Source organism: Nothobranchius furzeri, chromosome 2 (genome assembly GCF_043380555.1).
Source record: "Nothobranchius furzeri strain GRZ-AD chromosome 2, NfurGRZ-RIMD1, whole genome shotgun sequence".
NCBI lineage: Eukaryota > Metazoa > Chordata > Actinopteri > Cyprinodontiformes > Nothobranchiidae > Nothobranchius > Nothobranchius furzeri.
In genome coordinates, this window is record NC_091742.1 from 72,040,415 (window position 1) to 72,064,923 (window position 24,509).

Here is a 24,509-nt window from a genome sequence, read left to right on the forward strand (position 1 = left end):
GCACACCTCTGGGCTTCAAAACGGCTGCGGCCGTAACATCCCCACCCTTAAAAGAAAAAAGGAGGGGGTGAGACAAAGAATCTAAAACCATACCTAAGACACCACCATCTTTTTTCTTAAAACTCAAGATACATTTAAAACTTAACAGTATCCTCCATTTACACACAACCAGGGCATCCCGCTAACTGCCTATGGGGGAGCTTCTCTAACTCAACCCTTGCTCTTCATGCGGGTTAAGGCGGGCAGATTAAGCACATGTGTGGGTGTACACATACAAACCAGCGACGACGAGGGGTGGCCCATTGGCAAGCCCGTCCCCCATCACCCTGGGGTGCTCCCGAGATGTCTGCAGGACACAGACAACACTAGCCTCTTGCCGCAACCCTAGAGAAAACAACAAACGGCAACACCCTAAAGAGGGTGAAGCCCTTGTGCCTACAAGGGGCCCTGGAAGGAGGAGTTAAAACAAATTGTATGCATCTGTGATATGTAGTGGTTATTGGACGTTACAGGTTACCATAACTTCTGGACAACCCATCAGCAATGATGTTGTTAGTCCCCTTCTTGTGTCGAACCTCGATGGCATATTCCTGTAGGATGAGCGCCCACCGCATGAGCCGCTGGTTCTGGTTATACATCCTACTGAGGAAAGTCAAAGGGTTATGGTCTGTATACACTATTGTAGGAGAACAACTGGAACCCACGTAAACGTGGAAATGCTGCATTGAAAGGAGTAGAGCCAACGTTTCCTTTTCGATGGTGGAATAGTGCAGTTGGTGTCGGTTGAACTTTTTAGAAAAAAAACAGACCGGATGATCAGTACCAGCTGAATCTTCCTGGATCAGCACACTTCCAGCGGCTATAGCGCTGGCATCAACTTCCAGCTTGAACGGCCTGGTCAGATCGGGTGCAGCCAGGACAGGAGCAGAGCACAGCAGCAGCTTGGCAGCCTCAAAAGAGGCTTGGCACTCCGAAGTCCATTCAAACTTCCTTTTGGGACTTAGCTGATCTGTGAGAGGAAGAACAACGGCAGAAAAGTTTCGACAAAACCCCCTATAGTATCCAACCATGCCCAGGAATCGTCTCAGTTCTCGGCGAGTAGAGGGAGGAGGAAACGACATCATAGCCTTCACCTTTTCATGCAGTACCTTTACTTTCCCCTGCCCAACTTCTTTACCTAAGTAAGTGACGGTAGCCTTAACAAAGTCACATTTGGCCAAGTTCAGGGTCAGGTTGGCCTGCACCAGACGATCAAATAACTGAGTGAGCGTGTGGAGGTGTTCTTCCCAGGTGTCTGTATAAACAACAATACCGTCGAGGTAAGCACTACAATGTGAGAGGCCAGAAGTAACAGTGTTAATTAACCTTTGGAAGGTGGCAGGTGCATTTTTCATGCCAAAGGGTAACACAGTGTACTGTAAAAAGGCATCTGGGGTAACAAAAGCTGACATACAAGAAGCTTCTTCTGTTAAAGGTACCTGCCAATATCCCTTTAACAGGTCCAACTTAGTCACAAACTTGGAAGGTCCCACACTGTCAACGCAATCATCTATACGGGGTAGAGGATATGAGTCTGAGATGGTAACCGCATTTAACTTCCTGTAATCGGTTATAAACCGAGCGGTTCCATCTGGTTTCCTCTCCACCAGACAGGGTGAACTCCAGGGGCTCCTGCTGGGAATAGCAAAGCCATTTTTCAATAAGTACTCCGTTTCTTCTTTCATAATCAGTCTTTTCTCGGGACTAGCACGTACGGATGCTGTCTAATGGGCTTGGCTTCACTCACCTCAACATGATGTGCTAACACAGTGGTCTGAGTGGGCACATCAACAAACAGACTCTTCCTAGAGTGAATTAACTTCACCAAGTCTCCAGCCATTTCAGGTGACAAATGTGTTAACTGTCCTTCCAGTTCCTTAAGTGCCTCGGAGTTATTTAACCGAGGACTACAACTAGAGGGGAAGTCTTCTCCGACTTCACCAGCTTCCTGTGGTACCATAGGTTTGTTAGCAGCATCTGGTACTAAAACACAAGTTGTTACAGGTTTAGACAGAGGGGAACCATCCTTATAGCGCTTCAACATGTTAACATGACAAACCCTGCTTTTCTGTCTCCTGACAGGTGTGTGTAGCACATAGTTTGTGTCCCCGAGCTTACTCAGGATCTCAAATGGTCCCTCAAATTTGGTGCTGAGAGCCGAATTGGACAAAGGAGTTAGAACCAGTACCTTGTCTCCAACTGCAAAGTTACGTCTGGTTGCCGTCTTATCATACTGAACCTTCATCTTCAGTTTAGCTTTGTCCAAATGAGTTTTAGCAATAGAGTTTGCTTCCTTTAATCTTTTCTGGAAGAGTTGGACATACTCCCGCACTTTTCTGTCAGGCGGATCAGAAAAAAGAAATCTCTCTTTTAGAACTTTCAGGGGACCACGAGGAGTGTGTCCAAACACAAGCTGGGCAGGACTAAAACCAAGAGAATCCTGCACAGCCTCACGAGCAGCAAACAACACAAAAGGCAATCCTTCTTCCCACGTTTTGCTTTTACTTAAGCAATACTTTGTCAGCATTGCCTTTAAAGTTTGGTGCCATCTTTCCAAAGCGCCCTGACTCTGAGGACGATACGCGGATGACATGACATGTGTGATTCCTAAGGTTTTTGTTACCTGTTTGAACAGTTTAGATTTGAAGTTTGTCCCTTGGTCGGTCTGTATTACCTTTGGTAACCCAAAGATGGAGAAGAAATGGGTTAGAGCTCTGATTATAGACCTGGTGGTGATGGAGTTCAGCGGTATGGCCTCCGGAAACCTTGTAGCTGAACACATAAGGGTTAACAAAAATCGCTTTCCTGTTCTAGAAGGAGGTAAAGGTCCCACACAGTCTAAGATGACATGGTCAAAAGGCGTACTCACTACAGGAATGGGCTGTAACGGGGCAGGAGGAATGGGCTGGTTCGGCTTTCCTGTCATCTGACAGACATGGCAACGCCGACAGAAGAGAGACACCTCTTTCTTCATCCCTGGCCAAAAGAAATGCTGCAACAACAGTTTATAAGTTTTGTTGACGCCCAAATGGCCAGACCAGTCACTCTCGTGTGCCAAGGAGACCACATGTTCTCTGTAAGAGGATGGAACAATTATTTGTTTCACCAACCCCCATTCCATGCCCTCAGCCGCGGGCTGAGGCCAACAACGCACCAGCACATCATTATCTAATAAATAATGTGTTGTAGTTTTGTCTGTTTTATCTGAAATGGTCACCTGTTCAAAATAAGGTTTCAGAGTAATATCACTCTTCTGTGCAGCAGAAAGGGTTTCTGCCGTAAGTGGAAAAGATTCTCCTTGCTGAGGATCAGCATCAGCCTTTTCTCTCTGCTCTTCTGCGTCTGATGACGGAACAAACCCAAGTCCATCATGGGCTGTCTGTTCGGAGTCATCACTGAGGAGTCTCATCAGCACTGAGTCACTTAACTGGATGTCTGCATTATTCTGCGTTTGCGAACGGGTGACAGCACAAGCTGGGTAAAAATGTGAATCAGCAGCACAATTTACATGTTCGGCTTGAGGTTGAGGAACTACTTCTAGAAGAGGTAGCACTTTACCTCCAGCAACATCATTCCCCAACAACACATCAACCCCGTTTACCGGTAAATGGTCACAAATGGCAACATCAAAGCAGCCGCTAACGAGCTGGCATTCCAGGTGAACGCGGTGCACCTGGGCAGGCAGGGATTTCATTTCAATTCCCTGTAACAAAACAGCGTACCCGCGTGAACTACTGGCTGAAAATGGGAGTGCGCTGCTCAGTATTAACGTTTGAGACGCACCTGTGTCTCTCAAAATGCGAACGTTTTGCTTGTCTGCATCACCAGGAGTCAACGAGATCTCCCCCGAAAGAATAAAGGGTGCAAAACAAGCATCAGGCTCCCTGGCGGCGCACAAGGGTTTTACCACAGGCGACTTTTTAAGGAATGCAACTTCCTTAGGAGCTGCAGTGGGCTTCCCGTTCTTTTTCTGCAACATAAAACAATCCTTAAGAACGTGTCCCGTTCTGTGACAATAGTAACAGGTACGGGTTTCAGGATTACCGTTTTGAGAGCTTCTTTTTATGGATTTCTTCATCAAAACGGACTGAACGTCTTTTCTCTCATCTCTCCTCACAATCTCTCTGTGAGTGAGTGTGAATTCGTCCGCTAAAAGGGACGCAGCTGATAAAGTGCTGACTTTTTGTTCGTTTAAGTAGGTCACCAGTCTCTCAGGCAGCTTACGTTTAAAATCCTCCAAAAGGATAAGCTCTCGGAGGTCACTCAAAGTTTTAATTTTTGTGGACGAACACCATTTATCAAACAGCATGCTTATTTCACGTGCAAATTCCACATGTGTTTGTCCAGCACTTTTCTTAGCTTGTCTGAATTTTTGACGATAAGCTTCTGGGATTAACTCATACGCTTGTAGTATAACAGTTTTCACTCGGTCATAGTCCAAACTATCTGTGACAGGGAGCGCAGACAGAACTTCTAAAGCTCTGCCGCTCAGCTTGCACTGGAGCAGCAGAGACCACACCCCGCGCGGCCACTGCAACGTCTCCGCAATTCTTTCAAAAGCTACAAAATAGCTGTCAACCTCGGTCTCTCTAAATGTAGGCATTAAGGAAATGCACTTACTAATGTCAAAGGCCGGGGTTGTGGCGGGTTGCGGAGCTTTGGTGGGCGTGATATGAAGTCCAGGGTTGGAAAGCTGGACTTCCAGTTCCAATTTCCTTATTCTCACAGCTGTGTCAGCTTCAATCTCCATCCTCCGAACCTCCAGTTCCATCTGGAGTCTTTTAGCCTGGGCTCTCTCCTCTCTTTCCATGTCCAGACGTGCCAGCCGCACCTGTAATCGTGCGTCTCGAGATCCTTCCGTCGGCGAACCTGGGGAGGTCGGAACAGACTTTCGTACTGTTAGAAGAGTTTTTCCTGTCTCCATCGTCTCACCCTCATGATCCTCCGCAGCAGCAGGGACTTCAGGATCGTCACATTAATCAGGATCTGCAGGAGATCCTTCTGGTTCAGTCTTTGCACCAGACTCATTCTCAGTCTTTAAAATCCCCATGTCCTCCAAATGCTCCACAATGAGCAATTTCAAGTCTTTTTTCAGCACAGGGTTTGGGATGTCAAGAGCAAGGTTGACAGCTATCTGCAGAAGGTCAGCCTTGCGGCAACGCTCCAGCACCTCACGGGATGGAGCCTCCATAAATGTCTCCACACAAAACTGAGCCATGTTTAAGCACAAAACAAAATGACACAACACAAAACAGCGTGGGTTTTGTGTCTTCACAAAACCAACAAAGAGCAAATGTTAAAACTAGTCCAAACATTTGGCACGGGCTTAACTGATCTAAAACAGGCTATAAACGTGTAATAAAACAGCTATAAATCAGTTATTATCCCGGACGAGCCCCCATTTATGTTACACCCCTCTATGGGCTCAGCTAGGAAGGTGAGGGGAATAAACATAAGATGGACCAGTCTAACAAAAAGTGACCCTCGTTGGGGAGAAAAAGGCTTGACCAAGCAAAACCAAACTCAAAGTTTCCTTTCAAGGATTTTATTACAAAAAGAAAGTACCAAAAGAAGGGCCAAAAACCCTTACCAAACTAAGTTTAAACGAATAACTGAAAATGTCCAGAGGACCAACCACTCTTAAAATTAATCTCCTTTATTTAAAAAGGGAATGAAATGCAAAAGGGGAAAATCCCACCCTTAAATTAACCAAGGTTTGTCTAAAAGACAAAACCAAATGCTGAATTAACTTAGGTTACCCAAACAACAAAAATAGCTCAGGAAACTGAGACTTCAAAAGGGGAATAATCCCCACCTGGTAATTTAAACCACAAGATGGTCTAGCAGACACACCAAAACCAAAACTACCGCTTAACTGCAAATATCCCAAAACACAAAAGGTTCTAAAGCTGCTTCTTCACAAGAAGCCAACAACAACCTGGTATTAACCACAAAGTCTCTGGTAACTGCCAACGGGGAGAGAACAAACGTTGCCTCTGCAACTCCAAACATTTCTCTCCCCTGATGAGCTCCAGCTGGCCGCTTTTGAAGGGCCGGCTGATGAGATAAAAAGTCCCAGCTGCTTGTGCCTGCCGCTCCGGCGCTCTCCATGGTGCTGGAGTAAGGACAACATCCCAGAGCGTAGCTGTCCGTGGTGCTGCGCTGCTGCACAGGGAACGGCGCGGAGCACACCTCTGGGCTTCAAAACGGCTGCGGCCGTAGCACTTCCAGTAAGTTATCTTGTGCTTACTTCATCTGTATAATGTCTCTTTACTTTTGGTGAATTGTGCTGAGTCCAGAATAAAGGCTAGTTGGCTGTACAAGATACAAACAAGTATTACGTTTTAGAAATATATGAAATGTACGGAGCCCCTCTGATGACATGGTCCAAAAAATAAATAAATTGTGGCCACGAAATACTATTTTGAGGGCACGTTATAGCTATTTCGTGGCCACAAAATACTTATTTGTGGCCACGAAATAGCTGCCCAGCCCAGATGTGCTCACTTGTGCACCCGTGAGCCGTGGTTCCGCTGGAACGCGTCTGCAGCTGTCATAGATCGACCTTTTTCTCCATCACTTTCATTTTTTAAATAGTAATTCATAAACATTCAATACCATTACAATTTCCTTTGATTTCATTTTAAATAAATATTTAGAGTCCCCAGGTAGCACATAAAAATGCAATTTAACGGTTTTCTTAAAGTAGAAACGTTTAACCTGTGCGGCCAGAGCGCTCTCCTTCCTTCTGCGCTGCGTAAACCTGAACTGGTAACCTACTTGTGTGTAATGTCTGTAGGGAAAAGCTATAGCCATGAGGTTCACTTTTGCCTCAGACCGACCTATTGCTGTTTTATGGTGTGGCTGAATCTGCGATCCGCTGCCATGCGGACTGGATTAACAAATGCTGCAGTAACAGGAGTTGTGGTCAGGTTCGGAGTCACTGGCTGGAGCAGACCCGACTTTAATACGTCATCCCAAAATAGAAGCTAATATCTTAATGTGGCGAGGCAAAGGTGGTAGGGGGTTTACTGGTACTAAACAGAATGTTAAGTAAAAAGATTAAAATAACGCCACCTTGGGAATTTCACCCAAGGAAAATAAAATTGGTACCTTTTAGGCACACATAGGTTCAATGCTCTCACAAAGGCAGCAGAAACAAGGTGTACGCACGGTCCACAATTTTATTTCATATTTTGTTAAAAGGACAGCAATTTAAACTGCTAATTTAAAAATAGAAAGGAAGAATTAAAACAAGGGAAAGAAAATAATTAGTATTACCAGGCTGGAGCTTACCAAGGTAAGGTGGACCCACTGGAGGTTCTAGCAACAGCACAAACTAAATACTAAAAATCACCCGAAGCACCAGTGAACAGTCACACAGATGTGAAGGAGGGCCCACACCAACTCGCACACAGAAGAACCACTGCCACCACCCTTGGCTCCAGCCTGGACAAAACAAATCAAAGTTAAAAACCACAATAAAATAAACTCTGTTAAAATGTACAATAGTGCTCCAGAATCCTCTTGCGTCAGAGGGGAGAAAGGATCTCCCTTTCCACTCCAACCAACACGCTGGGTGGGAGAACGTCTGGCGGCGGAGCACCAGCACTGGTTAAAATCCTCGGTTATGGTCCGAGTGAGCGGCGGCCCAAACAGATCCCAATAGGTTGGTCCGCTCTATCGAACCGCTCCTCGGTTGAGGGGGGAGTCACAGCAGTGACTCAAAAACACTTTGTCATAGCACCACAACACCTCGGGCCCTAAAAAGAAAAATGGTAATAAACCTTATTAACCCAAGAAAAGATTATTCATACTGGGCGTGCCGCACATACATACCAAGCCGACAGCAATAGATCACCTAGAAGGCAAGCACGCTTCTTTTCCAACAGCACGCGGTAACGTTACAGCTTTCATCAGGCTTCCAAATGTCGCCTCTGTCTGTATATAGCCTATATCAGTTATCACCAATCTGCTTTTTAACAGCTGATCAGAATACTCACCGCGATCCACACGCATCCAGTTTACGCTGCCACTGTTCCAAAATACAGCTTCTGTTTGGGTAGTGCAGCTACTTCCGTAAACAAGGAAGGAAACACTGCCCGAGTCTGCTTTTTATACCCACAGCTCCCCTACTGGTGACTGGCGGGGTCAGCAGATTACCTCATCCTGCTATTCCGTGGCCACAAATAAGTATTTCGTGGGCACGAATACGTATTTCGTGCCCACGTTATAGCTATTTCGTGGCCACAATTTATTTATTTTTTGGACCATGTCATCAGAGGGGCTCCGTAGAAATGTATTTAGCCTGCTAATTTATCTCAAATACTAATAACTACCGTATTTTCTGGACTATAAGTTGCACTTTTTTTTTATAGTCTGGCTGGTCCTGCGACTTATACTCCGTAACGACTTATATACCAAATTATGTAGGCTATACCGCGCTGCTGCAGGCTGGCTCTGGACCAGGAATGAGATCCCCTGCCCCGCTGGGAATAAAAAACACACAGCCATCACCTGCTGGAGCCTGTTGCACACTGGATCTGGCCCAGGTTTCAGCTCCTCTGCCCCGCCATCACCTACTGCAGCCTGTGGTGCACTGCTGCGGGCCGGTTCCGACCCGCAACTGAGCTCCCCTGTCCTGCTGGCAGGGTTTCAAACACCGCCATCCTCTACTGGAGACTGTGGCGCGCTGCTGCGCCGCGTTGTTTATTCTGTTATTGTTACCGGTACTTGTCATGCAAAATGAAACGCTTGGTCTCAGATTTTGTAAGAAAAATAATAAAATGTCCCCCCAAAATGCGACTTATATTCCAGTGCGACTAATATATGTTTTTCTTTTCTTCATTATACTTTTTATGGCTGGTGCGACTTATACTCCGGAGTGACTTATAGTCCGGAAAATACGGTACGTTAAAAATATTGAAAACTTGCTCAAAGGAAAATATATTTTCATTAAGGAAATAACTTATAAACTTACCGATTTAATACTTTTTTATTCACAGAAAGATAGTTTTCATGAAAAAGCGCCGCAAACCTCCACACAAACTCCGTGTGAGCTTCAGGTCGCTGGTGTTCCACAGAGTTAGCTCCGGTTGTAGCTAGGTAGCTACCTCCATTAGCTTATGTCCCACCTCCGCGTTAGCTTTGGATTATCTTCAGGTTAGCTTGTAGCTAGTTCGACCGGGTGGCTTCCTTTAATCCCAGCCTTACAGCTCCACCTCGCTTCCCTTTTGTGGAATTGTCTGGGCTTGACGGAACCTGTGACACGGTCAAAATGGAGGTGATAGCCACCTCCAATTTTTCTTCCAAAATGTGTTATCGGGGCTATGGAAACCCATTGTCCATATATGTATATGTCGATGCTTCTTACCGACACAGCCCCTCCCCACAGGGAGTCAGACAGGCTGGCTAAGTGAAGCAGGAGTCGGAGGTGGGGCACAGACACAGGTGTCAGAGATGAGACGGCAGCAGCTCAGCGAGTTCTTCTCATGGGCAAAAAACGAAACAAAGGCAATGTGAGTTGGTACTAATTTTATTCCAAGAGGATAATTGTATTTTTGGTCAAACGTTAGACTGGCTGACTAATGTAAACATCTTGCTAAGCAGCGTTAAACATTAAACAACATCAGTAGTCAACAAAAAATGGCAAATTTGACATTAACAGACAAAAACCATTTGACACGAAATAAAAAAAAGTAGAATCTCTACTTAAAAATGGAGTTTGTAAGTGTGATTGTTGCTTAATTGTGACATTCTTATCACATTTTATTTTTAAACCTTATTCATGTCACTTTTTTCATATAAGAGATCAGAGGAAGTTCAGCAGGAAAATGATGAAGAAGGAAAGACAGAGAGCCAGACCTCGTCTCACATTACCGGTCGGCAAGATGGTGCCTGTGCTTGGCTTAGCCGCGGTCACAGGCCACTTTTTCAAACTTTTCTCCACTAACCTCTTTTCCACCTTGCTCCTGTCTGCGATCTTCTTCAGTAGTGTCCCTGCTACCATCTCCTATGATCGCCAGACTCTTTTGTCCTTCCGTTCGTTCACGATCGCCCAAGATGCACCGAGGATTTACCATCCTGTTTGTTTACCTGAGCGGCGCACCGGCCCGGAAGCAATCGACGATCCAGAGCTGCGCACCTCTAGTGATGTTTGTCCGGTCCCGGGAAAACGTCGGAGGAAAAGAGGTAAACGAGCAGGAATCCAGGTGAGAATAAGACTTCTTTTAAAGCGTGGTTTATCTGGTAAACATCGGCGCGATCTTCTAGCTTCTTGTCCTTTGTTTGGTGACCTGAGCGCCACTTCCGCATTTCCGCCAGGCCGCTTTGCGACGCGGTTCATCCGTCCAAGTTTTTCAAGGTCGGTTTATCCTCATTCCTCAGTGGTTTCTCCTCCTGTTCCCTCCATAAGTGGTTTTTATAAACACTGTGGATCTAACCCTGCTAATTTACGTCCACTAACTCCAGCTGTTTCTGTAGTTTCTGATTCCTCCACCTCACTCAGTATGGCTCTATTAAATTCCCGCTCTGTTAACAATAAGACTTTCCTTCTCAATGATCTAATTATGTCTAAAAACCTGGATTTTCTGTTTCTGACTGAAGTTTGGCAGCAAACATCTGATTATTCTGGTCTGATTGAACTTTGCCCGAGTGGTTTTTCTTTTCTTAGCCAGCCTCGGGGTTCTGGTCGTGGTGGAGGCCTAGCTGTTGTTTACAGAGACCATCTTCCATGTAGCTCTACAACCTCTGGTCACTTTGCTTCCTTTGAACTGCAGCTGATTAAAGTCGGACGTAAGAACCCGTTCTACTGTGTTGTGGTTTATCATCCACCTGGTCCAAACAGTTATTTCCTTCAGCAGTTTAGTGACTTTCTATCCTCCACTGTGAAGCTGTCCAGACTGGTGATTGTTGGTGACTTTAACATCCACGTTGATGATCCCTCCGATCTCTTTGCCATGAATTTCTCCAGCCTTATGGACACCTTCATCTTTACCCAGCATATTTCTGGCCTCACACACACCAGGGGGCACACTCTAGACCTTGTTTTTACCCTGAGTCTAAATGCAGACAGTGTTTGTCCTGAGGACGTTTATATTTCAGATCACCATTACATTTTCTTTAACTTGTCAGTTTCTGCGTCCCCACCTCCTGCTCGCCGTATGGTTAGTTCTCGTTTTCTTAATGAGAGCACAGCTAGCAATTTTTCTGCTGCTTTTGATCCACCCTGTTCTTCTGATAACGACCCAGATTCCTTAACTTCTTAGTTTAACGAGCACTGCTTCTCCATTCTGGACAACATCTGTCCTGTCAGAACCAGATCAGTTCCTGCAGTGAACCCTACTCCCTGGTTTAATGACAGCCTTCGCAGCCTGAAGCGCCAATGCAGAAAAAGTGAGCGTTTGTGGAAGAAAACCCATCTCCACGTCCATCTGCTGCACCTAAAGGATCTTCTGACATCCTTTAACTCGCTTCATTAAAATCAAGTCGAAAGAAATCCAAGCCAGACCCATGGCTGAACGAACAAACTCGTTCCTTGAGACAAAATTGCAGGAGACTGGAACGTAAATGGATAAAAGATAGGCTTACTGTATCCTTTGAGGCCATGCGAGAGGCTTGGTCTCAGTACCAAAGAGCAGTCAGAGGCGCGAGAAATCGATTTTTTGCCAGCATTGTCACGGCTAATTCCAATAATGAAGGTGTGTTATATAAAACCATAAATGCAGTGCTTTCCCCAGTTCAAAAACTATTTTCCTCTGTGTCCGCTGACTTGTGTAGCCAAATTCTGCAGTTTTTCTTAAATAAGATTACTGTAATCAGAGCTCAAATTCACCAATCCAACCTTGTTCCTGATTCATTTATCCCCTCTCACGGGCAACTTCAAAGCTTTCACCCCATCACTTTGCCCTATCTAGAAAAAACTGTTGCAGCCATGAAACCCTCTGGCTCCCCAGATGATGTTATCCCACCTCGCCTCCTGAAAGAGGTGTTTCCTTTAATTAGCAATAGCATGCTAGGCATTATAAATAGTAGCTTGACATTGGCTGAAGTTCCTCAAGCCTTTAAACACGCTGTTCTACAGCCAATCTTGAAAAAACCCGGCCTTGATCCCACCGATTACTCTAATCTGCGACCAATCTCTAAATTACCGTTTTTATCTAAGGTACTTGAGAAAATAGTGTATGCACAGTTGATTAAACATTTAAATGAAATTCAGGTAATGGACATCTATCAGTCTGGTTTCAGAAAACAGCACAGCACTGAAACTGCTCACGTTTGGGTCTTAAATGACATTTTTCTGGCTTTAGATTCAGGTTTCCATGTGGTTCTGGTACTTTTGGATCTATCCGCAGCATTCGACACGATCGATCATGACATTTTGATCACAAGACTTCACGCTTGGGCTGGCATTTCAGGCACAGCCCTAGATTGGTTTAGGTCATACTTTTGGAACAGGTCTGCGAGGGTCATGTTGGATGGCTGTTCATCTGAATCACAGCCTTTACGTTGGGGTGTCCCACCAGGTTCAATACTCGGCCCGTTACTGTTCAACCTTTATATACTGCCCTTAGGAGCCATTTTCAGAAGACACGCTGTCCCATCTTTATGCTGACGACTGTCAAATCTACTTTTCATTTAAGCCAACTCAATCAACGAAAGTTCTGTCTGATTGTATCCTTGAGGTCAAGCAATGGCTAGCTGATAACTTCCTCCATCTTAATGACTCCAAAACTGACTTAATCGTTTTCAGCCCTTACAGTACCACGGCTACTCATCAACCTGACCTCAGCTATCTCTCACCTAATGTATCCTCTGTAATCTCCAACCTTGGAGTAAAAATGGATCAAGCTCTGAAGATGGATGCCCAGGTCAATAACACAGTTAAATCATGTTTTTACCAACTAAGACGCATCTCGAAACTAAAGCACATCCTGAGTGTCCGTCTTCTGAAATCTGTGGTCCACATTTTCATCACTTCAAGGCTGGATTACTCTAACTCCTGCTTTTATGGCATCAGTAAATCAGCTCTTTCCAGACTTCAGCTGGTACAGAATTCAGCAGCAAGGTTGCTGACTGGAGCTAACAGAAGACAACACATTTCTCCAATTCTGAAATCTCTCCACTGGTTGCCCGTGCAGTTCAGGATAAATTTCAAAATTATGCTTCTGACTTACAAATCCTTGAACCATCAAGCTCCTCCATATCTGTGTGAACTTCTCCATTTCTACAACCCGCCGCGTGCTCTCAGGTCCGAAGATAAGCTCCTCCTAGCTGTTCCGAATGCTCGTTTAAAAAGCCGTCGAGAAAGGACTTTCTCTGTCTGTGCATCGACGCTGTGGAACGCATTACCACTGCTAGGGAGGCAAGCACCAACAGCTAGCATTTTTAAATCACGCTTGAAAACTCACTACTTCAACCTAGCATATACCACATAATTATGAACATCACTTAGATCAACATTGTTTAAAAATGGAATTCACAATATCAACTTCCGTACTATTGAGGTTCTTCTTAAAATGTTTTTCTAATTTTTAGTCTCCCTGTGTCTTATTGATTTTTAGCTGTTAGTTTTGGGGATTTTTGTTGTATTTCTTTTTAATCTTTGATCTGTGTTCGTCCGACATGATTGTATAACGCGGTTTAAATTCACTAACATTTTTGCTGTACAGCGCCTTGTTTGGTTGCAATGCCATGTTGAATGCGCTTTATAAATAAAATTGGATTGGATTCAACTCTGCAGTCAGAGATGCTAGGGTTTCCTATTTCTCCAACCTGGTGTCCCAGAGCAAAGGGAACCCCAAGGTGCTGTTTAACACCATCAGCAGCATCGTGTCTCCTGCCTCTCCTACAGCCTCCATCCACTCTGTTGCAGACTGTGAGAACTTTCTGTCTTTCTTTGTGGACAAAGTCAATAAGGTTAGATCTAGCATCTCTCCTTCAGGCTTATCGCCGCCTCTCCTGACTCCAACCAGGCCCATCATCCTAGATAGCTTTGCTCCTGTTTCTTTGCCTGAGTTAACCAAACTAGTTAACTCTATGAAGACCTCTGCATGCCCCCTCGACATCTTACCCTCATCTTTGTGTAAAAGTGCTTTTCAGTCCATCGGTCCCAGCGTGCTCTCTATAATTAATGCGTCTCTCGTTTCTGGTCAGGTCCCTGCTTACTTTAAGAATGCTGTAATCCACCCGCTTCTTAAAAAAACCGAGTCTCGACCCCTCTCTCCACAGCAGCTTCAGGCCCATCTCTAAACTTCCGTTCATCTCCAAGATCTTGGAAAAGGTTGTGGCTAAACAACTCACAGCTGCTCTTGATGAACATAACATCTATGATAGCTTCCAGTCAGGTTTTCGTAGAGCTCATTCTACTGAAACCGCTCTTCTTAGGGTCTCTAATGGCCTTCTGACCCACAGTGATGCAGGGGACTGTTCTGTTCTGGTCCTGCTGGACCTGACTGCAGCCTTTGACACTGTTGACCATCACCTGCTACTGGAGAGGCTGAGAGACTGGGTAGGCCAATCAGGATCTGCTCTGGAGTGGTTTTCCTCTTATCTCTCTGAGCGCTCCTTTTCTGCGGTCGTCTCCAAGTTTAGGCCCTCCACCACCTCTCTTACCCATGGTGTCCCACAAGATTCTGTGCTGGGGCCTCTGCTCTTCCTCCTCTATCTGCTTCCTCTTCAGCACATCCTGAGCTCCTTCAAAGGAATCTCCTACCATCTTTATGCAGATGACATCCAAATGTACATCTCCTTTAAGCCCCATGAGAGGTCTAAGCTGCAGCTGTTACACACCTGCTTAGACTCTATCAAAACCTGGATGGCTGGGAGCTTTCTTCAGCTGAATGAAGATAAGACTGAGATCCTCATTTGTGCCCCAGACAAGCTGGTTCCCAAAGTCAGAGACTCTCTTGGTCAGCTTGCTTCCCACACCAAACCTTCCGTCAGGAATCTTGGTGTGACCTTTGACCCAGCTCTCACCCTGGATTTTCATGTCAGTTCTCTTGTTTGCTCTTCCTTCTTCCATCTCAGGAACATTGCTAAGCTGAGTCCCATTCTGTCTCGCTCTGAACTTGAGACAGTTCTCCACACCTTCATCTCCTCACGCTTAGACTACTGCAACTCTCTTTTCATGTGTCTGAGCAGAACCTCCCTGAACCGTCTACAGGTGGTTCAGAATGCCTGTGCTCGGCTTCTGACCAAGTCCTCCAAACACACCCACATCACCCCGCTTCTCCTCCAGCTTCACTGGCTGCCAGTCAACTTCAGGGTTCATTTCAAGATCCTGGTTCTGGTCTATAGGGCCTTACATGGACAAGCACCAGGCTAAAGACCAAAGGTGACAGATCATTTGCTGCTGTGGCCCCCAGACTCTGGAACTCTCTCCCCCTGAGTCTGAGATCAGTGGACTCAATGGTCTCCTTTAAAAAGCAGCTGAAGACTCACTTGTTCAAGCTGGCTTTTGTATGACCTTCTTCACCACTCTCTCTTTATTCTGCTCTCCCCACCTATTCCACCTTCCTCAGGATCCACTGATTTCCCTCTTTCCTATTCACTCTCTCTCTTTCTTAACATTTTTTCTTTTAAATCGCAATTGCTTATTCTTGCTCATTTTAAATATATTTTTAAACATTTTCGAAATGCTTTTTTATATTTTTACAATTTTTTATATTTTTTGTTTTTGTGAAGCGCCTCATGATTTTTATCTTGAGAGGTGCTATAGAAATGATATTTTCTTCTTCTACCTGCTGAGGTGCAGGTAGGTGCTACAATGAAGAGTGAGATTTTAGACAGATGATGATGAGAGGTCGATTTGAAGGTGATAATAAGTTAACACAGTTACATTTATTTAATCCCATAACAAGTAGGGTTGGGCAGTATGGCATAAGAATAAAATAAAATTTGTACATGCTTCCTTAGAAATATTTGAAAAAGCAAGTGTTAAACTGCATTCTGGTGCATTTAGACTGCAATTTAGGCCACTGTTTTTTCTTTTGGCCATCTGAATAATAATTTAGTTCCAGCTGTTGTTGTGAGTGAATTATTTCTTTTTTCATTCTGTCAGAAGCAAACAGATTTTTCAGATTGTTGGTCAGCATTGTTGGCTGATGTAGTTTAAAATATTCTGATGAGAGTCGGATCAATTCAGACTGAATATTCACAGCTTTAGTCTCGTATTAAATCTGTTTACACATCTCTACCCATATGTATAAGATGATATATCCTACATTCATATTATTAAATAAAAATAAAACAGTACTGACATGAAAACAGCTTTTATTTAAAACGTCCACGTTGGTAATCAAACCTGGATCTGACTAATGGGGACATTAAGTCTCCTCCCCTTCTGGTTGGCTCATGGGTCCCCGATAAAAAAATAAAATAAAAATTAATGTTAGTGAACTAGGTTATAAAAGTTATTTTCTTGTTTTTCTGGGCTTTGCCTTACACCTTGAGTCACATCTGTCAGGCTTTTCATATCCTAGAGTATCACCGTTTATTTTCTATCAGAAGCTAATGCAGGAGATAGCTGTAGGAGACTATTTTCATGTTCAGCCTGCATGAAAAACTCAGAGTGACCGATTATAATCAGAAATAATCATTAAATAAAATTTTTTCAGTGAGGTTGACCTACACTCACCTAAAGCATTATTAGGAACACCTGTTCAACTTCTCCTTAAAGGCCCAGTGTGATATTTTTACCTTCTTACTATAAATCCTGTGTTTCCAGTTAACAAACTTGTTTTTCACTAATATTTCTCACCAACATCAATTCTAAATATTCCTCTCAACTTGAAATTATACATTTTTATATACATAAACTGTGGTCAGTGCTCTATGGTCATCCACCATCTTAAAATACAGTAGCTGGAAGCACGAAGTCTGTTAATTCAACTAAAAAATAAAAAAGAATAGCTACACCGTTGCTGTACTTGTTAGTTTGAATAACAAAACAATTAAATCAAAAGACATAAATAATTTGTCAGTCCGTCATCATGTCCAGCACAAGAAAGCTGCATATGTTAGGATCCCCGCCTGCAATTAGCTGGACGTCAGCCTCCGATTAGTGTCTCTGACTCCCAAACTCACCTCAAGTTGTTCATTTGTCTTTTCGTAACAGAACTCCCGATCCAGTCCCAACATGTCCGTTCCAAAGTCCTTCTACTCAAGTCTCCTCTCTTCCTGCAGCCTGCCATCTCTCCCAACACGCTCCAGCGCTCGTCAGCTAACCAGTGGCTAAATCAGCATTGTTTACTCTATCTCCACAACACTTTACTAATGGCAATGTAGAAGGGGTAATATGTTGTTGCTTTTAAGCTTAATATATTACCTTTACTTATGACCAATAAGATGTGATATTCTATATAAATATAGGATATCAACCTTATTGGTCTTTGAATGTTTAATCAAAAGAATTAGGATTTGTTGCTTTTTCAGTGATCATAACACATTTCGTATTAATTCAGACAAAGTCAGGTTTATAAAAAGTAAGAAATTTATCTTCTAAAGAAATTTAAAAAAAGATAAGTTATAAATAAGACGAATGTGACAGATGAATATAAATGGATGGAATGTGATGTATGATGATTGGTGTGTGTTTATCAGAACCTTGTATCTAGAAGAAACTGAGTTCTGGGTGTGAAAAGAATTTGGTCTGCATTAAACTATAAGTGATGGTTTATAAATCGGCATCAGATGCAATCTGTCATGCCTACGTACCCTTTCTGAGACCCCCAGGGTAGATCCGGAAAGAGTCGAAGTCCGTGGACTCCATGGCACCGAGGTCCGTAGGAGAAACTGCAGCACTGGTCTTCGAGTTGTCTCCAGGTCACAACAGGTAGTTGTCTGCGTCTATGAAGGACTCTTAAGGAGTCAGAACTGTCATGGTCTGCGTCACCCCCTTCCTTTTTTGTGCCTCCTGGTGTCCTCCATCCCTCTCTAGATTCCCTCTTGTGTCCCTTTGTTCCCCAGCTCCTCTTGTGCTCCACTCCAGGTTCCCCCCTTGTGCTCTCTTAGCGCCCTCATGTGTCCTTGTCTGCATCCCAGTTATGTGTCTTATGTTGTAGCCCTTTGGTGCCCTCATGTGTCCTTTTTCTGCGTGTCAGTTTAGTGTCTTATGTTATCTTTTCTACTCTTTCCTCCCAGGTCAGCGCCAGCCTCGTTGTCCCCAGCTCAGTGTGTGTGGGTGTATGTGCTATGTCCTCCTCCAGCTAGTTTGTGTGAGTCCTTCCCTCTGTCTTTAGGTAATTGTTGTTTAGTTTTGTGTTTAGGTATTTGCCCTCCTCTGTTTCTGTTTTCCCCATTGAGTTGATTAGTTTCACCTGCCTTCCCTCCAGCCTTCACTCCACACACCTGCTTCCTGTTTCCTTAATTTGTCTCCCAGTCTATTTAAGCCCGGTCTTGTCTCTGTCTTGTGTCGGTCCATTAATGTTGTTTGTAGTCAGTTTCGTCCCTCTGTGTTTATTCCAGAGTTTTTGATCCCCAGATATTTACCTGGTTTTTGGAATTTGGAATTTTTGCTTCCAGCTTGGATATTCTTGGTTTTTGGCTCACCTAAAAATAAAGAACTTTTACTTTATCATCATCCTTGCCTCCTGTCATCCTGGGTTCTGCATCTTGGGTCCTCACCACCGCTAGTGATGATGATGTGAAGCCTTTTGAACCAACAAAGCTTTACAATCCAATTGTATTGAAAAAAGGTTCAAGGTTTGATGCTTCAAAACTCTGTGAGGACATCTGCTGGTAAATGTTTGTATTTCATTGTATTGTCAGCCAATTCTACTGAAACTGAATGGTGTATTGAACTTTATGGACAAATAAAGCATTAAAAAGCTTCCTCAGTATCATATAATAAAAGTATCTTGAATTTGAACATTACATTGAATATACTAAAATTGCTTTTCTTGGTGTGAATACTTGAAATGAAACAATGTTTATTTTTATGGAATACGTGATGAAATATATCCAATTTACACATATTAACAATCTCTTCATATTCAAATATTTTACTTTTCACATTTCTATTGGATTATTAGGCAGGAATAATTAGCTCAATTTATGTATCTTTTTTAGAAATAGAGTAACAAAATGAAGATTAGAAAATTCACATAAGGATAGGACATACTAAATTCCATTACACGTACAACCAAACTGAAAAGCTCATCATCTAATATATTAATTACCAATAAAAGAAGAAAAATCATACCAAACTAGATTTTAATTTATTAAAGGAAAATGACAGACGGTCTAAAAGATATAGCCCTACAATATGCACCAAGTATTACTACTATAAAGGTAATTTACCTGACTAGACCAAATACATTTTCAAACCTTATTTGGAGAGATTAAATTGAAACATTCCCACATCTCAGAACGCCCTCTTTTTGCTACAGGATCCATTTTTGCGACTCGGTGTTTAATCACTGAATACTGAATCCTGATTCTGTATGGCAAGCCAAATGAGCATTTATTCTGATATCAGGATATCAGCCAGAATTGTCATGAACATGTAAGCAGGTGGAGTGTACAGTCGGTAAAGACGGCTCTCCCTTGCCCTGCCTCCAACATGCCTACATCTAAATAGGATAGATTATCCAGGGTTAACTCTGTAGTTATGCTGCTATAGGCTTAGACTGCTGGAGGACACACTGACCACTTTTCACACTCTACTGCTTTATTCTACAGTCTGCTCTTTAACTGTACTATTTTGTGCAATTTCAGCTGTTAACTTTATTTTCTCTGTAAGTGTTTTTCTCCCCAGAAGAAGCTACAATAACGTTCTGCTGAGCTGTGGTGGCCTCATGGAGGGGGCCATCGACTAGCACACTGCTGCTAACCACTAATACATTCTCTCTCTCCTGATAATAACTTTTTGTTTTCATTGACTTTTGATGTGCTAATACTAGTTTATCCGTTTAATTATAGATCCACTAGGATAAATACAATAAAGTTTATCTTTCACCAAATACAATATTTACTAAGACATCACAATATAACTATTGACACATAACTTGTGTGTGTGTGTGTGTGTGTGTGTGTGTGTGTGTGTGTGTGTGTGCCTGCTCTGTCTTCTCGATCCCCAGTGAGTCGTGGAGGATGGCTGCTTATACTGAGCCAGGATTCTCTGGAGGTTTCTTCCTGTTAAAAGGGAGTTTTCCTCTCCACTGTCGCTGCATGCTTGCTTAGTATGAGGATTGCTGTATAGTCACTGACAATAATCAGTGACTTGATGCAATTTGCTGGGTTCCTTATACAGGAAACATTATTTCTGATTGGCTTAATGAACTGTGAATTGGAATGTTTATTATGTGAAGTGCCTTGAGACGACTCTTGTCGTGATTTGGCGCTATATAAATAAACTTGAATTGAATTGAATTGAAGCCATTTCTGTCCACTAGTTAACTAGTTAGCCATGTTTGTGTCAACTAGTTAAATATCGAGGGTGAAAATGTGCCCACAAGTTAACTAGTGACAGCAGAAATGCGCACTAGTTAACTAGTGAACGCATTTAGGCTTCAGTAGTTAACTAGTTGACACAAAAACTGCTCACTAGTTAATTAGTAAAAGCAGAAATGCATACCAGTCAGCTACTTGAAGGTATTTGTCTCACTAGTTAACTAGTGAGGGTCAAAATGTGCACACTAGTTAACTTGTGGTAGACATAAATGCGCACTAGTTAACTAGTGAACACACTGAGCAATACTAGTTAACTAGTAAGATATGAAACATTTTAAATAGTTAACTAGAGAGAATTTAGGCCTTACTAGTTAACTAGTTGACATTTAGGCTGTCACTATTTAACTAGTTGACACAAACATGGCTAACTAGTTAACTAGTGGACAGAAATGGCTTACATGTTCATGACAATTCTGGCTGATGTCCAGATATCAGAATAAATGCTCATTTGGCTTGCCATAGACTGCGCCTCTCGGTTTGCGTTGCTTTAAATGTTTTTTTTTTTATTTTATTTTTTTACCGTGTCCTGTCTGGCTGTGAAGCAAGCAGAATTGATGTCTGAATGCTGGTGACAAGCCTTACAGATTTATTCTCAGGTGGAGCATCAAAGCGTTTGCTTTTAATGTCACGCCTGATATAACTTTATTGTTATTGTTGTTGAATGCTTTGCAATTCCGACCAGACACGGAGACAGAGGTGAAAGAGAAAGGAAAAGAAAAGGTGGGGAGAGAGAGAGAGAGAGAGGGGGGGGGGGGGGGGGGTCCACAAAAATAAACAAAAATGAACAAGAGTGTGCTTCTAGACCTGCAGAAAAAGAGACAAAAAAAAAGGGACACAAAAAAAGGGACACAACAACAATACAACAAGATCTACCTATCACTGCGTCAACTTGATGAAAATAAGAATTATATATATATAATCAACATTGCTTAACTGAAGAATCACAATAATAAATCACAACGCATTAAGTGCCCACCATAGTCTTAAGACCTGTGTTTAACGTGCCCAAGCCCATACTTTTGAGAGCACCATGTGAGCACCTGTGTGTGTACACGCGCTTGTTTATTTAAGGTTTTCTATAGGAGCGCCCAACAGAGAGTGTGAGGGACCACAGATCCGCCCCCCAAAGATGCGCAGGAGACGGGGGGAGCTCCAAGTCCCAGAGATCCAGGCGCTGCCCCAGAACGCAGGAACCCCAAGGAGACTGCAACCAGGAAGGCCCCCGCCCCCCTCGAGAGGCACAGAGGACCGCCCCGAGGGGCCACAACCAGCAGCCGGCAGAGTCCCTGGAGATATCAGCGGCAAGCCCACAGGCCCGCCCGCAGCCTCCCACCCCCTAGCCGGCCGAGCCCGGGACCCAGCGACCCGGGACCCAGGGGCGACCACCCCCGCCGGGGACCCGGCAGAGCCCAGGGACCCAGACCCCACCAGGCAGCCACCGGGATCTAACAGGCATATGCCAAAATCTTAAACCCCCAGACCCAGTTGCCACGAACACTCAGGCAGACCAAGGCACAAGCCCCCACACCAGGTGTGGCAGGGGGAGAGGGGACAGAGATCTATATCATCAAGAGAAGTTCCAGGAGAGGGGAGGACCCAAAGGCCCCACCTGACATATTCAGTCATACACAAACACAGTCACACGCTCCCTCCCTCATGCTCACACATGCACATACAACCCAAGACTTACAAAAATGCACGCCGGACACCCACTCATGCTCCCCATACACACCCTATTCACTCTGGTCCCGGTACTGCTGCACATTGGGTACAACCATCACCGGTAACCAGAGTTTGACCCTTTCTGCTGGGGTGCTGATGAGCAGGCTCCCCCGCCCAACGCTGAGCACAGCAACCCACCACCCCAGACCCCAACCAGACGGCCAGATCTCCCTCCTAGCCTCCAGCCCCAGGAAGCCTAGCAACAACAGAGGTGGCTAAGACCCCTAGTCTCCCTCTGCCTGCTCCAATATAGTTTTGTGTGATCATGAGGTGTATTCCATGGCTGTGGTGAGTGGGCAGTGCGGGCATCGTCCAGCATATGCCAGCTGATGCCACTACACCACCCCACTTACACCCTCAGCCATCAGTGTCTAAGTGCGGTTTAAAATTGGAAGTGGGCACCGGCACTCGGGAGGAGGCTGAAATATCCCCCTGCCAAATGCCGTTGAATGTGCTCACTCCCAAGGCCCTAAGTGTCTGTTTGTGTGGAATGTCGTCAGTGGAAGTGTATAAGGTGCAAATAAAATTGGGGGGCAGGTTTCCTCAGGAATGCGGAAATGGGGTCCATACCCGCACTCCCTGACTTGCCTACCCCCCAAGGTCCTATGTGTATGTTTGTGTGATGATGTGAGGGAGCAGGAGGAGAGAAATATGCGGGGATGGGGAGGAATGGCTGGTTGGGCTTAGCCCTCCAGGGAGCCAGCTCCCCTACTGGCCCCAATAGGCACCTCTGTTGTCAAACTGCCACCCAGGGCATGGAGACCCCAGCCCATCCTGCCAGGGCCCAAAGCAGCAGCATTACAGAGCCTCACGGAGTCCGAGGGCACCAACCCAGCCCCACCCCAGCAGAATATCTATGCCCACCCCTGCATTTGCACAACTTCCAGAATATATAAGACATGGGACATCCAGGTAAGGTTGGGTCCTCCCCCTCCTGGACCTCCCCCTCCCCTGTGATGGAACGGCAGAGGAGCCAAGGTCTACCTGAGGCCCCCGAACCCGGGCCAGGCACTGCTGGGTGTCCCTGCCTTCTTCCCGGCAGCATACATGTCAGGACCCAACCCCCAAGGCCCCGCCCAGATCCCCACACGGGGCCGGCCACCCCCAAACCCCGAGCCCCCAGGCCCCCACCCAGACCCGCCCAGGGGCATTGCAGCCGCCAGGCAGTGACCCATGGCCGCCGCCAAGATCCCCAAGGGGCCCCACTCACAACCGCCAGCAGTCCACCCCCCGAGGCGACCCAAGCACCTCCAGAGGGGGGGCAACGGCCCCCCAGTCCCAGACACCCCCAGTGAACCCACCTCCAGGGAACATCCGGATACTCCAAACTCAGACCCCACACCCCCCCACCCACACCATCCCGTAGGACAACATCACCGGCCCCCCACCCTCGCTATGGGATGGAACCGATCAAAGGAGCCCAGAGAGATTCATCTGAAGTGGAAGCAGAGGCTATATCAAGTGCAATATGATCTAACAAAAGATTTCTATACTGGTTAATGCAGAGACTTCCTCTATTTTTCCAATTCAAGAGGATAGTTTTCTTAGCGATGCATATGGCAGTCAGAACCACTTGAGCCAAAGATGTTTGAATTGGGACATTGTCCAGGTTTCCCAGTACACAAAGAGAGGGGGAAGTTGGGATATGACATTTCAGACATTTTGACAGATCCTCACATACTCTACCCCAAAATTCCTGGACAGGTGGGCAGGACCACAGTGCATGAATGTAATTGTCAGGAATGTTGTTTGTGCAGTGTGTACAGGTGTCAGACGACACAACCCCCATCCTGAACATCCGATGACCTGTATAGTGTACTCTGTGTAGAATTTTGTACTGAATTAATTGTAAATTGGGCTGTCTGATCATTTTAAAAGTTTTTAAACAAGTTTGGGACCAGAAGTCCTGGTCAAAGCTAACTGATAGATCCACCTCCCATTTTTCAATAGGGATTGCAATTTTATCGTCTATTTTGGACAGTGTCTTATATACTTTAGACAGTAGTTTGGGGGGTTTGAGATTATAAAAGTCTAATACCCTTGGTGGTGTTTGTAATTCTATTTTATTGAGCTTAAATTTTTGTTTGACTACAGATTTAATTTGGTGATATTCTTAAAAGCTATTCTTATCTATTCCAAATTGGGAGACTATTTGATTAAATGGGATGAAGTCCAATCTTTCATATATGTGTTCCAGGTATAGGATTCCTTTATTTTTCCAGTCCGGAAGGTTAATCATTTTGTTGTTTTGCAAAATGTCAGGATTGTTCCAGATAGGTGTGCGTCTGCATGGTACT

The 24,509-nt window shown here is 44.6% G+C and overlaps 1 protein-coding gene across 4 annotated transcripts; it reads right to left on the reverse strand.

The window, feature by feature from the left end:
* Positions 1-1,726: 1,726 nt before the first annotated feature.
* Positions 1,727-9,385, reverse strand: LOC107374544 (uncharacterized). Of its 4 annotated transcripts, XM_054735490.2 has the most exons (4): positions 8,043-8,976; positions 7,879-7,980; positions 7,336-7,802; positions 1,727-6,354 (listed from the first exon to the last, which is right to left on the reverse strand). In XM_054735490.2, the coding sequence occupies exon 4, from the start codon at positions 4,961-4,963 to the stop codon at positions 1,727-1,729; it is 3,237 nt and encodes a 1,078-aa protein (XP_054591465.2). In that variant the 5' UTR covers positions 4,964-6,354; positions 7,336-7,802; positions 7,879-7,980; positions 8,043-8,976. The 4 variants fall into 4 exon arrangements, with proteins under 4 accessions (XP_054591465.2, XP_054591466.2, XP_054591467.2 ...); XM_054735491.2 differs by having other exon boundaries at positions 1,727-7,802; positions 7,901-7,980; XM_054735492.2 differs by lacking the exons at positions 7,336-7,802; positions 7,879-7,980; positions 8,043-8,976 and adding an exon at positions 9,020-9,385.
* Between the last annotated feature and the right edge of the window lie 15,124 nt (positions 9,386-24,509).